The 15408-nt window shown below is 28.8% G+C and overlaps 1 protein-coding gene across 2 annotated transcripts; it reads right to left on the bottom strand.

The window, feature by feature from the left end:
- Positions 1–793: 793 nt before the first annotated feature.
- LOC145184716 (palmitoyltransferase ZDHHC5-B-like) lies at positions 794–14673 on the bottom strand. 2 transcript variants are annotated; one of them, XR_016454448.1, is made up of 9 exons: positions 14319–14673; positions 12907–13028; positions 12321–12478; positions 11965–12134; positions 8595–8697; positions 8267–8358; positions 7988–8120; positions 1431–1590; positions 794–1339 (listed from the first exon to the last, which is right to left on the bottom strand). XR_016454448.1 is itself a non-coding variant. In XM_090093914.1 (8 exons), exons 1-8 carry the CDS (start codon positions 14423–14425, stop codon positions 1486–1488), a joined length of 990 nt encoding a protein of 329 aa, XP_089950040.1. In that variant the 5' UTR covers positions 14426–14672; the 3' UTR covers positions 797–1485. The 2 variants fall into 2 exon arrangements, 1 of the variants encoding a protein (XP_089950040.1); XM_090093914.1 differs by having other exon boundaries at positions 797–1590; positions 14319–14672.
- Between the last annotated feature and the right edge of the window lie 735 nt (positions 14674–15408).

Genomic DNA, 15408 nt, shown 5'->3' with positions numbered 1-15408 from the left:
AAAGTAATTTTTTACATAATTTTTTTAAGCTCGTACTTCAGAGATTTCCTGATCACTGTGTATATAGGGAGGGGGGGGGGGGGGGGATTGGAGGGGTTCACACATCACCGGTTAACATTGACATCATGTCAAAGTTGAAAATTGTCAACATTATGCAAACATGCAGAGTTAAAAAATTAGAGTGGAAATTGCATTAACGGCTTTAAATCGACAAATACTGAAAGAAAACTTGTAGCTTGGTCAGACCTGAAACAGATGTTTTGCTGAAGTTTAAATTGAGCAAGTTAACAACACAATCCAATTACCAAAAACATTTCACGAAATACCGAAATAATAAGGCAAAATGGAACTCGTAATAAAAATTGCAAGCCTTATCATAAACTTAAAATAAAATTTTAAATAACGAGTTTTATGTGATCTGTGAGTTACTAAACAAAAAGTGTCAAGGTGACCCTTGTTTACCTTATCAAACGAGTTTTTGTAAGCAATCCAGAAAAATCGACTTGAAGACGTTCTAGGTAGCACGGTATAGCCCGCACGTTAATTCAAAGACTTTAAAACACCACAAGTTTTTTAAAGCAAAATTAATTTTTTTCGAAAAGTTAAATAATAATCGTAAATTGTCATTTTAACTAGTTTTCTTTTTTACAAGAATCGGAAAGAATAGAAACTGATTGTATTATTTAATGAGCGAACAACATTACAAAAAATAGTTAAACAGGAGGATTTTTTGAAAAACATTACAGAAAAATAACTAAACGCGCAATATGGATTTTTTGAGCAACATTACAGAAAAATAACTAAACGCGCAATATGGATTTTTTGAGCAACATTACAGAAAGTAGTTAAACAAGGTGGATTTTTGGAACATTACAGAAAATAGTTAAACAGGAGGATTTTTTAAACAACATTACAGAAAAATAACACACAATATGGATTTTTTGAACAAAACTACAGAAAATAGTTAAACAAGGTAGATTTTTGGAACATTACAGAAAATAAAAAAATAAAAACAAAACTTCTTTTCTATAAAAATTTTCAATATGCATTTATCTACATATTCTAAAGAAACTATTTCAAAAAAAAGCAATAGCACACGCAACTATTTACACATTCTTTGGAAGTAAACAACCTGATAGTAAAAAATATATATATATATATTTATATTTTATATAAACATACATATATGTAAATATCATTATAATATCTTTCGGAGTAGAATTATTGAACGAGCGAAAACGAAAAATTTGGTTGTCATGAAACAAAATCTGACCGAAACTTCTCAATAACAAAACTTCAATATAATTGGCGTTTGCATTTCAATTAACACTGGACGAATCTGAAGTAAAATGGAAGCATTTCACTCTGCTCGTAGTCAAACCAGGAGCATTTTACTTTTGTAAAGACTACAAACGAATATAATTTATTACTTTTCTTTTAAATTTGCAACTTTATTATCATTCTTTTGGCATGACAGCATGAGCTTCACACAGAAACCTCATAGGTAGCCAAAATTCTTTCCTTAGTTCTAGGTGGAATGTCATTTGTCTGAATACCAGTCCAACCACCGCCTTTTACAATAGATCGCGGCTAAAAAAAATATTTAACTTATAAATTGCAGATATAAAAAGGTCGCCTCACTCTTCAAGGCTGTCATTAAAATCATAACATCGTTTTTTAATGAAAACGAAATATTTTTTTTTATTTGAACAAAAATCTTATTTTAAGACATAATTAAATGAAAATGGAAATATTGTTGTTTTTCAGATTATTTGGTAACCTTTGTAAAAAAAAAAAAGCACATTTTTGAAATTTATTAAAAACACCAAATCTTGGAGTTTAGACACAAATCCAGTTGAGTCTTCATAACATAACATCAAAAATCTGAAGATTATTTTTTTGGGGAAAAAATAATCAATCCTAGTTTAAAAAACAATATATCATACACTTACATTGATAGGCATGTTGTAAATATGAAAATAATTAAATTTAAAAAAATATTTCCCTATGGGAATGTTAGGATGCTTGCTACTCAATTTGTCATAAATTTTTTAATATAATGAGATTTGTTCCTATTGTAGCAAAGATGCTTAGAAAAAGCTTTTGAATTAAATGATGATGATGATGATGATGATGATGATGATGATGATGATGATGATGATGATGATGATGATGATGATGATGATGATGATGATGATGAGGAGGAGGAGGAGGAGGAGGAGGAGGAGGAGGAGGATGTAATGGTTGACTGGGTATGTTAATGTTTTAAGCCCAAAATGTTTGATGTCAGATGATTGTTAAGATCCTATCTAATTTGTGTGTAAAAACCTATCATTCTTCAGAGGGCTGGCAAGGACCTTAAAAACTAACTGAGAAGGGTAATTTTTTTTAGATGCTACATTTTAGCCAAGCTATCAATTTTTGGTAGCAAATTTTGGGCAGAGTGAAATTGGATGTGTTTAGTCAGCATAAATGGCAGAAAGTAATTAAAAAACCAATATTTACTTAAAAATGACGTATTACTTTTTACAACTGAGACTGATTTGTTATTTGAATGTCAAACTCTATATGTAAATAATGTACCTAAACATTTCTATAATAATTTCATATGATTTTTAGCAAATATTATAAAAGCTAAATATATTTTTTTTGTTTGTTCTTGAAGACAATATTTTTTGTACTTAATTTAAATCAAAATATTGTTAAACCATTTTCAGAAACAAGATTTCAAAATCAAGTTTTTTTGCATAACTGGTCTTTTTTATTTAAGATATTAAGTTCATTTTTATTTACATACAAAGTTACTATGTTTATTTGTAAAATAATTATTATACAATGCACATGGTTATCATGGATTATGATAATGCCAACCTAGTTGACCCACTTATATGGAGTGATAGCATACACATTAAGGTACACTGTGATGCAAATTTTGACTTCATAGTGCGCCAATGAAAACACCTGCAGATTGAGAACCACTCTATATAACTTGATAAAAATTGGTGCAAATGTAGCATATAGCCACACCAAACTCTGGATAAAGTTTCAGTCAGATTGGTTAACTGGTTAAGAATTTATGGCAGTTTTAGTAAAAACTTTGTTAGTTTTTTGCTACTTATACCTCAAAACATTACCAATTACATTAAAAGTTAATTATTTTGAAAGTCAATTATTTTGAAAGTAGTGACCAAATATCACATTTGGTCACTACTTTCAAAATAATGGTTATAAGAGTGTTTTAATATGTAATACCAGTCATTTTTAATTATAATTGTTTAATTGCTACATGTACTGTTTTCATTTTATAGACCAAAATATTGATTTTCTATTTGGTTTGACTTGGCTTATGCATAGCAAGAAAATCTCAGCATTTGCAAAGGTATAAACTTCTGCCAAAATGTAAACAAAATATTAAAAAACATGCAAAACCTTTTTTCAAAAGGACAACCAGTTGGTAGAACAAAAAAAAAATACATCTCTGTTAACAAATTTTTATTGACTCTTAAAATTAACTGAAAAAATAACTATTGAAACCCAACTTTTTACATTTTTTACCATTAAATAGCATCTGATTACAATTTAAGACAAGTTTTTTGATTTTCTCCACAAAATATTTGTTAATAAATAGCTCAATATACTCTTTCAGTACAAATACTCTATGATGCTATGTTTAAATGTTTAAACATAGCATCATAGAGTATTTGTACTGAAAGAGTATATTGAGCTATTTTTTAAACAGCATTTAAGAATTAAGTTGGTTAAAATGTTCATTATAAACCGTATGCTATGATTTCCTGCTCCTTATCTCTAATAACTCAAATTATGCAAGCTGTTCTTTAAAGATGCTTACTGTTCAGATCAATTATGCAGCACAACAATCTTTCTTTGTACTCTGGATGATTATTGTTTTGCTTATACCTTGACCAATGTTGATAAAAATCTTGATGAGCGGTTTCAATAATTTGTTCACTAAAGGGTCCTAGCGGGGATTCTTTGTGACTGTCAAAATCCTTGATGTGGTAGAAGATGGTGTGAATTTTGGGTCTTAGTTGCATCAGTTATCATTAAGTAACACCTTTTGAAATTTTCAATTCTTTCAGCAGAGTTCGGCTATAGGATGAATCCAAAGCAAGCCTTGACAGCTAAATTGAAAGTTTTGAATGCTTCAATTATGTGAAAGATGTTGGGAAACCAAGTTTGTATCAGCAAGTTGCAGCAGCATATCCACATTTTTAAGAAGCTTTCTGCATTCGTTTCCATCGAACTGACCCCCATGATATGTGCTCAGTTGAATGTGGAGGGCAGCTGGTCACTAACAGCTTCTATCCAAGCAGTTTTAAGGATCTTGAAAAGATGATTGACAACTCCTAAGAGGAGATGCAATTCCATTGGTGGGATGATTTCCAAAATCAAAACATTGCCAGGCTCACTAATGATTGGCTTTAGAATGATATTGCCAAACAGCTTTGCATTAGCAACAACCCTGCCAGATTGCTAAAAAAATTCAAGGCTAGATTTGATTGAGCCCAGTGTTTGCAAGTTTCCAGATTTGACAAGACACTTGGATTTGATGTCACACCATGTGCAAGGGTGCATACTTGAATGGGTTTGAAGACCACAAATTATATTTGCAACTTTCATATCACAACCCAAAATTAGTTTAAGTCCATTTGCATTAATCAGCGACCAGATTTGCTCAATATTGGAGTGAGTTTCTGGCAAATCTTCTGATACCGCAACAAAAATTTGTCTCTTGACTGCCAGTCCTTTAAGTGAGAAGCTGTTTTTGTGGCAGTGAGCTGGTTTCAAGTCTTAACGCAGTATCAACCATACCTAGAAAAAATTTGAGAAAACCTTCACCACTATCAATTCCAAGCTTAAGAAAATAGCCACCGGAAATTTTGACAGATTGAATAACATGATTCAGAAGACATGATAAAACATTGCATAGAGCAACAACCCGAACTGTACCAGAATTTCCTTTTCCATTGGTGATTTTTAAGTCACTGCAGGTCAGAAAATCACTTAAGTGCTGACCTGCTCTTAGGAAATTCATGTAAAAATTTGGGTCTACCATCTTGCTGCTTGATATGTGGTTTACAGTTCTAACCAGCTTTTTTAATCCATTGTTTGACAGGCCCATATTTAATTGTACATTTACCTGAAACAAAAATATGCATATTTTATGTTTATAATAAACTTTATTCAGATAATTTGGGTAAAACTTTTAAAATATTCGTTTTTAAAGAGATTAGAAACTTGTCAAAAATATACTTCCTGAAGTCTATCTAGTCTCATTTCTTAATATTCAAGATTTTCTTTCAATTTGTGTATGTAAAAATTATTTAAGCATTTACCGGGGGTAATTGTAAGCGGAGGCCCGCTGGATTCTTTAGTAAGTAGAATAGTTCCTTCCAGGGATAATTCTTTATTGGAAATAACTAGAGATACAATTTGTTCGGCTGCTTTGGCATCTTTTGCTGTTAAATATTGAAGGTTTTCTATGAACTTTATTTGAGAGCATTGGTGGGGCAAATCTTTTCCTAAAGGGTTGAGGCATGACTGCAAAGCACACTTGGTTCTTTCTCAATAGTGGTTTGCTCTTCAAGAGGATGTTTCTCTTGCAGATTTGAATAAATAATTTAGCAGATTAGGCAATAAAACATCATGCCTCTTTCTTCAAGTCTCACTTGTATTGGACTTGAAATCAAACAAAGGGGGGAGTGCAACTTCTTTCCCCTCTTGTTTCCTGCACAAAGTAGTTCTGCACAATTCACAGAGCCCTTGTGGTATCTGAGAATCATTGATATTGATCTTGTACAGTTGGCATATTTGATCTGCTTGGAAAATAGTAAGCTGTCTTAAAAAATTTTTTCTGACAGAGCAGGCAAACAAACGCTCGGTTTTCATCACGAATCTTTGCTTGATTTGGCATTGTGTTAATTCACTAAATCTAACTATTAAACTATAAATTTTATTGTAGCTTGCCTTTAGAAGGCATATTTACAAGCTTCATATCAAACATTTCAGGGAGCAAATTAAAACATGCAAAACAGCTGCACCAGAAAATTTGATATTTAAACAGTTTAAGACAAACTAGAATGATACTAAGGATAATATTGATCCTTCCAAATTGGGGAGGAGTTATTGGAACTTAACCTTATGTACCTTTCCAATACAAAAAATACATTAAGAACCATGACTCTGGTTCTAAGAGAGTTTGCAATTGAGAGCACAGTGATGTCAATAGAGAGGCACTGCTGGTACCTAGATGATACCTTGGTTCCACTAGCCCTCCTAGACCCTGATCTTTCTGATGTAGAGCAGGAGAAGATTGCAAAAAACATTATTCTCCAAACCAGTTCCTGATCAGTTTTAAGATTCAGAAAAGTCAATTCTGTTCAAGGATCTGCACTGCACAAGGAATACTACCAGATCTTGCTCCATTAATTGGAGAGAACTCTTGGTACATTAATGACAGCTCTGAAAGGGTTGCAAAGTTTGTTTTAGAATTTGTGAACAATTTTCACAATGAGGAGGATTGACAGAAACTATTACTCTCTGTGCAGCAAATACAAAACCAGCTCTGTGGGGCAGCAAAAAAGGAGCAGCTGCAGCAACCATAGGAAGCAATAGTAAAACAGAAAAAAGATAACATGATGTAAACCTTATTATAAATTCAATATTTATATCAACAATAATATTTTTGTTTTTCTCTAGAAAGTAAAGTATTAAATTTCATAAACATTAATGTTGAAACTTCAATTTCATATACTTATGAATAGTGTCAACAATAAACATCAACATTGAACTCTCATCTCAATTTTATACCTACATCCTTCTCTTACAAACACACATTAACAAAGTTAGAAATCCTTAGGCTTATTATTGAATTATGTAGTTTGGCTTAAATAGAAAATCAAACCTGTCTCAGTTATATATAGAAACAAATTATGACATTTACCCCCATCTCCTCTACTTAGGGGAGGACAAATCCCCCTTTCTGTATAAAGCTTTAAGATCTTAGAAAGGCTTAGGTATATTAGTTAATTATAGAGCTTGACCTAAATCTAAGACCAAAAATGTCATTTTTATGTAATTATCAGTTTTTTAATCACTTTCTGCCAGTTATGCTGACTTAACACATCCATCTTTCATAAAATGTAGTATCTAGAAAAAAATTAGCATTCTAAGTTAGCTTTTAAGGTTGCCACCAGCCCCCTGAAGAATGATAGGTTTTTAAACACAAATTGGACTGGTATGGACCTTAAAAATCATCTGACATCAATCTTTTTGGGCTTAAAATTACTTTAATATACCCAGTCAAAGATGTGGGCAAGCTGAATTTCTAAAATTGAAAAAATTTGAAACATCCTAACTATTGTAAATACCCTAATATAATATAACAAACAGTAAAAATGTATGCATCAAAGTTAGTAACTTATTATAGAGATTAACACTTAATATGGAGGCAAAAGAAGGTAATGTTGAATGGTTACTTTATAAGAAGCAGTAGATTTTCAGCAGATGTATGATGTGATGGTCAGGGCCATGAACCAACTGAGTGCTCAAGAAAAATGTGGAAAATGTAATCTTAGGCTTCCTTACATTAGAGGAATTCAATTCAATTTTTTGTACTTAAAATGAAATTAAAAAAAAAATTTTTTTGAATTGGATTTTGCTACATATTTACATTTCTTTTTAAAAAATTTGTTTTATTTTTATTTTTCTAATGTAATAAATATGTAAAAGTGGCCATCATGAATTAAAATCCTTTAATTCAGGAAATATTTATTTGTTAACATCCTAACATTCCCATATGGGAATACTACTGTATTTGAGGTGTATTAAGATTTTTTTTTAATCTCAGGAACTAGTTATTTATGTCATAAATAGTTAGTGTTCCAGGTATATGTAAAATATATGAACTAATTTTGAAGTCAGGCAGTATAAGGTTAAGCAAAAAATTGCTGCAAGAAAACTGTACCATAACATCTGACACAGGCTCCAGTTCAATTTGGATGTGTTGCATGTGCAGTGATTCATTTTTAGGTAAACTTGGCTGGGCTGTGAGTTGTTTCTTAGATTTCCTCTTTTTCGGTGTTTTATAACCTTTGTACCTGAATAAGTAAAAATTAAACTTAACAAAATCCACTGGAATCAAAGTAAAACAACCAGTTTTTGAAAATAGGATGTATAAAGCATTTTCTTAAAATGTTACAAGACACACTTTGGTTTTTTTTTTTTTTTTAAAAAAAAAATTTACCTAGGTGGTAGAGGGCCAAAAAGCACTAGACAGCAATTTTTCCAACACCCTAAATTAAAAGGGTTATGGCCGCTACCAAACTTTCCTGTGACCTGAAAACATCAATTTATAATAATCATATACATATATTACATACAAACATACATATATACATATATACATACATACATACATACATACATACATACATACATACATACATACATACATACATACATACATACATACATACATACATACATACATACATACATACATACATACATACATACATACATACATACATACATACATACAAACCATAAAGGATTTTTAGATTTTTAAAAACCTGTTCATTTGTTGTTCTACCCAAACTGACTAGACCAATGTGAAATCCTGTAAGACCAATAACAGGAAAAGCAGCTAGAGAGGCAATAACTAAAATCAGAACACTGCTCAGGTTAAGGAAAAAACAAATTTTGACTTTTAAGTATGAATTTTAGAAATTTAAGTCTGATATTTTTAAAGCAAAGATTGTTTAAAATAACTTTCAATTGTTCTGGAAATCCTGGAACTACAGTTCAAATTTTATCATGAAACGTTTTCTGGATTTTAGAAACTCTTGATCTATATTAAAAATATGCTTAAACTTTATTTTTGTCTTTGAAACTCCTAGGAAAGTACTCAAACTTTTTTTATAAAATCTAAAAAAGAAAAACACAAATCTTTTCTAATGCTACTACTCTCTGTAATATGCCTGTCTATTGACAATAAATATCTTAATTTATTTCTATTTTTGACTATTATCTAATTTATGTTTCTTTACACTCATTTTATTAAAATTGACAGTTTTTTGGTATTTTTTAAATGTAGCGGAAACTGGTGTAAAATGGGGTACTGGGGGCAAAATATTTTTTTTGTAAGTTAACTTTGTTATGAGGATGGAAACAAAAAAATAGTGATTTGTAATGCGGCAAGATGCCGCCATCACTTGTATTCGTTTGAAACTTTTGCCAAAAGTTGTCTCAACTAAGTAAATATGGTTTTAAATAAACTTTGATGTAATTTTACAGTGTCATATTATATGTAATTTAATATTTCATGTGACATGTTGAACCTTGTATTGAATTCAACTAATATAAAACAGGATATTATCAAAACATTTGAATTTTGAAACATGTGAACTTTTCCTAGATGTTGAACTGTTTTTAACAATATGCCAAACTTCAAACTAACGAAACTGATGGTGGCATCTTGCTGCATTACAAACCACTATTTTTTTGTTTCCATCCTCATAACAAACGGATGTAATGGGATAGGAAATATGGGGCATAATGGGGTGTTCCCCATTTTACCCTAATTGTTAACATAAAGCCAATCACTTTTTAAAAATAATAAACTATCATCAAATTAAAATTGTTTTTCAAGATATATAAAATGAGAAAATATAAACAAACATGGACTGAAAGGGCCATGGAACAATCAATTCTTTATGTAAAAAATAATGATCAAGGATATAAAATAGCTGCTAAAGAATATAGTGTACCAAAAGCTACCCTTGATGAAGAGTAAAAATTTTTCAAAAATATATAAAATTTTGATGATATTAGAAAAGCATGTAAAAAGAGGAAGTTCAAATGATACTAAAAAAGCATGGTATTAAAAAAAGCATGTGAAAAGAGTATATAGTAAAAATAATGTTATTTTAAAATAATTGATATTATTTCTCTTTGTCAACTTATATGTATTATAGATCAATACAAATATTAATAAATGTGTAAAATATATTCTTATTAAGTTTAAAGTGATTAATCTCTAATTTAGCATATATTTAGAATATTTTTTGTGTTAGATATTTGGTTAAAATTTTGTTGTAGGATTTGTTAACAAGTTCAATAGGATTCCTCAGGCCATTACTTCTTACATTTTACAACTTAACTCTTGGTTGTTTATTTTTTGATAAAAATGAAGAGAAAGTCATCACTAACATTTGCAAGCATTTCGTCCCTTATAACAACACAAACTAACCCTTATACTAACACATAATAACCAAAGACTAGTGTCATGGAATTTTATATGTTTTATACTATTTTTTTTAAATTTGGTGTTGAATTATTTTTGGTTAAGCTCTATGCTTTTGTAACAACTGAAACAAATTATTTTCCTTTTCCTGGAGATTTTGGAAGAGACTTTTGTGCACGTTTTAAAGCTTTAAGTCAGCATATGAGCTGCCAGTTAGAAACAATAAACACAGTTTTGATAACAATCTTGGGGTTGCTGATCATGACTGGCATAAAAGTTTCTTGGAGAGACATTCCAAACATTTATCTCTTTGTAAACCTGAGACTACATCAGCTGCTCAAGCCATGGGCTTTAACCAAGCTATTTAAACTTCCAAAAAATATCAAACTTTGAAATCTTTTTGTTTAGTTTTTTTTTCAATTAATGATATAAGTAAATACATAATTTTTATTCATTTAAATGTTTTAAATTAACAAAAACAAAATGATAATAACTTTTTGGCATTCCAAATAAGAAGGGGATTGACAAACAAATGAAGGTTAAGATATTTTTGCACTTCTGTTGAATAACATTTTTTCAAAGCAGAGATGATTATTAAAAGCTATTATCATTATAGTGAAAAAATATTGTTAACTGGGAGGAAACATATCTAGAATTTTAAATCCTTGGATATCCTTGTAATTAATCATACATAAGAATCTTATATTTTAACAAAAACACTATTGTATAGATAATTGGACAAATACTTACTAAGGGATCCTAATAGATTCATTTGTAGAAAGTATGCTAGATTAGATTGATATTATTATATAGCCTAGTAAGTGTAAAAATGATGTTTATTATAAATAGATATTAGAAGAAAGCATTTAAAAAAACATTGTTTGGTAAGTTAGAGAATACAGAAATATGTGATCAACTTACATTATCTAAATTTAATCTTTGAGATGTTGAAATAAGTAAAGGATTCTCGCTAAGCTGCAAAAGCTGCTGGTATTGAGTACAAAAATTACTTGTCATTGTTTATTGAGTACGCTTTTTTGTGGGGACCTTAAAAATTTTTGAACTTGTTTTTTGTATTTGGACTTCAGCTTGTTTTTTTCTAATAGGTCAACTATTGCTGGTGGTTGAGATTCAAAAAAAAAAAATTTGTTGTAACGCATCGTAATATACATATATTTTTTTTAGGTTAATTTTTCTTTCAGGAGTTCAAAACGTACAACACAGGTTTTGTAAGAGAAGGCTCAATTGTAGAGAAAGAAAAAGAGAATTTGAATTCTTTGTAAATCTTTAATCTTATTATCATAAAATATAGTATTAAAACAGAGAAGAAAAAAGATAGATAAAATATGCAATCCTTAAAAAAATTAACAATATTTCATAGGAAGTTAGAAAAATTTCACTAGAAATATAAGTCAAATATTTTTAAAATATTCTAAGCAAACTCATTTTATCTCATACAATACCTTTTGTTCGTTCTATTTCTTACATACAAACTATTTCTTTTCTTTTATCTTTAGCTTTCTATTTTCCTCAGAACACAAATTTTAAAAAAATCATATTTGCAGTTCTAACAAGTTTCAAACTTTAGTTCCGATCTACTTTTATTACTTCACAGTTTTTTTTCAAAAAACTAATTTACTACTTATTCATCTTTTGGCTCATGCACACACAAAAATATTTAAAAAATGAAAAGATACGGAACAATATTTTCTTTCATATTCCTTTCACGATTTTGATATAAGAATAATCCAGTTAACACAATCACACTGATAATATGCAATGTTAGAAGAAAAACAAAGAAGAAGAAATATCGATAATTGTTCTTTCCTATGCAGTTGTCAATCCAAGGACAGTGGTGATCAAATACCTGTAATATGTAATCTTTACATAAAAATGCAACAAAGGAAACTGTTAAATTAAAATGGTAGATAATATTTGTTGTTTGAATAAAAAAAAAACAGTATCAAAAAATTTAAAATTTATCCATGAAATTTATTCAAACATAAAGAACTAACCACACAAGAAGTTGAAGCTGTAAACTATATAAAAATACCTCAACACAGTTATTACAAACACTACAATGAGAACATCTTGGTGGACGGTAAAAACGACATGTCTCACACCACTTCATCTTGACAGTTATTCCTTTGATTTCAGTATTTCGATACAATGGCTGACGAAGATCATTTTCATCATCTTCACTTTCAGGTGCTATATATATATATATATATATATATATATATATATATATATATATATATATATATATATATATATATATATATATATATATATATATATATATATATATATATAGATGTAGTCTTGTTAAATTTTAATATGAACTACACATGTTTTTACATGCATATTAATATAATTTAACAAGAAAATAGGTTTTTGAAAGGGTTTTTTGCCTCATTTTAAAATTTTATAAATGTATTTAGTTTAATATTTATATTAATAATCCATTCACCTTAATTATATTTAAGAAACTATTTTTAATCAATTTTAAAGAAGAATCTTTGAAGATTTAAGTTTTTTTTATTGAGATTTCTTTTATCTAAATCATTTATAATATGGAATTGAATTATAACTACTTTACTTATCTTATAATTCATTGTACAGATTTTAAAAAATACCTTTTGGGAATGCACCAGGATCTGTGAAAGTTGCCCTTGCAAACATCAAATAAACCATGAAAGTAATGGCTGCATTCATAATAGCAATCATAAAATGGTATGTCTTTATCAAATATGGGCATCTAAAATAAATCATTTATCAATAGATGCAAATACAAAAAAGGTAAATTACATTCAGCTTTTTTTTTTCTTATCTAATTAAAACTCTCACAGAAGATTAGCAGTATTATAATAAATACTTTGATTACATAAAACTTATCAGTTAAAAACCTTAGAGTAAATTAGTAACTTATTTTAACATCCATATTTTGTCAAAAATCTGAGTTAAGTGTTAAAAACTAGGAATATTTTAAAACAAAACAAGAGACATTACAATGCGCAACAAAATTAACTCTCTCATTCAGCATAGTGATGCTGTAAAATACTGTAGCAGCTTCGTTACCTGACATGGCTTTACCAAATCTATCATATACTATGATTATGCCAAACATTTTAAAATTTTCTAATTTTTTTTGGTTTTGGTCATTAGTATCAACAATTCAGGAAATTTGATTTATGAAATATTCAAGAAATGTTGATCACCTGTTAAGGTTGTTTAGAAAATTAGCATAAAGTTTAATACTGCATAAATGTATACACATGTGAGACCAGTATAACTGATCAGCTAAAACTGTATATTTCAAGTTTTATGAAAATTTATATCCTCTGTAGCACCGCTTAATAAGGAATATTCAAGAAGTATTTGACATGTGAGGTAAAGCATATTATCATACCAATTAAACTTTCATATTTTGTTCTTACATATTCTTATAAATTACTTGTATACAGTTTTTGTAAATAAAAAATTTTCTAAATTGGATATTTAAGTGTATTTAATTTGAGAACTTAAAGCTTTTTTAACAAGAACTTAAAATATAATTTTCCATATTTTCATAAACTATCTAATGTATCTACTAGATTTAGTTAAGATGTAGTATAAGCATCAGCATTTTTTTTTCATGGATAAAGAGTAACTTACTTGTTAGTGATAAGAAGTACAAATGTCTATATTTGACTTATAAGATAAACCAATATTTTTTGAATCTTATTAAAATAAAATGCTTTTACAGATTTAAAACAGCAAATATTTTTGTATGATATCCATACATATACTGATACTGGCTATAATATTGCACTTTTTTCAAACTTTTTAATCAATATTTTAAAACATAATCAACATAGATAAGAAATGAAGAAATTATGAAGGAAACAGTTTTAGAAGGAACAAAAAGCTTGAAACTAAAAATTAGACAAAAACTTTTATTACATATTTAGATGAAAATTAAAAATACATTTTTAAAAAATGCCTTTAATCAATTGCTACGAACAGTAAACTAAATATTTAGCTAAACGTTTACAGAAGACATACTTACATAAAAATAAAGTATAGAGCACTTGTCCCAGTTAAAAAAACTAAAGCCACAAGAAGTGGAATTTGCTGCGTCCCACACGGTCTCTTCTTTTTTTGACGTCTTTCCATGATCAAGTTAGACACCTTTTTATATTCAAATTATCTATCCACCACATAATTATTTCAAAAATCAAAACCAACTTTACAAAAAATTTTATCGACTCCACTAAGTCCAAACTTGTGAAATTTGTAATTATTAAGACGGTGCCGAAATTGGCTTGTTTTAGTTGCCGGTTATGAGATGAGATTTTTTTATGGCTACAGTGATCCTCGGTCAATTAATTTTATATCATTGAGATTCTAGATTTTAAAGTTGAGAAACATCTGTTCATAAAAAATATGTATGTTTACACCAGTGTTATTAAATATACTTAGTTGTACTTTCTAAAGTTAAAAGCACTTTAAATAACAGAACTAAAGCGCAGGAAGGAAAACCTTTGACAATTTTTTAAACTGTTGAGCAACCTGTGCACCTTTCGAAAACAAGATTTTAAATCTAAATTTTGGCATTAAACAAATGATCCATACTCTCTTTATTCTTTTAAACCGTAATATCAAGAATCGGCATTTTGTTTTTCTTTTAATAACGAATAGCTTCGAATAAACTATAAACTTACATTTCAGCCATTAGAAATAAATTTAAAATAAGTTAAATAAATTTAGAACACAAAGTTGGAAAATTTCATCAAAAAAAAAAAATTTTTAAGCCTTCAAGATATTGCGCAATAGTTCTATACAATAAAGTTTGCTATACCTTTTTTTCAAAAATAACAAATTTATATGTGAATATAAATTTGTGTGAACATAAATTTGTTACACCAAACACTTTGCTGTTTTAAACCATAAAAGGTTCCTTTTTAATAAACTTTAAAAATTTCGATTTACTTTCAAAGACTTATACAGAAGTTTTTACTTTCTATGTAATAGTTCGTTATTATTAGTCAAGGCCTACTTGTAACTGCATAACTATTTTTTCTTTCCCAGTGTCCCCACAAAAAGTAATCTTCGTTGGTCCCAATTTTATATTCAAACTGGTAGGTTCAAATTTTTTA

The sequence above is a fragment of the Hydra viridissima genome, unplaced genomic scaffold, assembly GCF_058129835.1.
Source record: "Hydra viridissima isolate aposymbiotic clone 2 unplaced genomic scaffold, HvirCarnegie_v1 scaffold_7, whole genome shotgun sequence".
Taxonomy (NCBI): Eukaryota; Metazoa; Cnidaria; class Hydrozoa; order Anthoathecata; family Hydridae; genus Hydra; species Hydra viridissima.
This window is presented reverse-complemented; position numbering and strand designations above follow the sequence as displayed.

Excerpts from the sequence above, each read along its gene's own strand:
- LOC145184716 (XM_090093914.1), bottom strand. The coding sequence starts at position 14,425 with ATGGAAAGACGTCAAAAAAAGAAGAGACCGTGTGGGACGCAGCAAATT. Across the intron at positions 12,479-12,906 it reads TCCTGGTGCATTCCCAAAAG|CACCTGAAAGTGAAGATGAT; the intron begins GTATTTTTTAAA and ends ATATATATATAG. Across the intron at positions 12,135-12,320 it reads TTTGTAATAACTGTGTTGAG|GTATTTGATCACCACTGTCC; the intron begins GTATTTTTATAT and ends TACATATTACAG.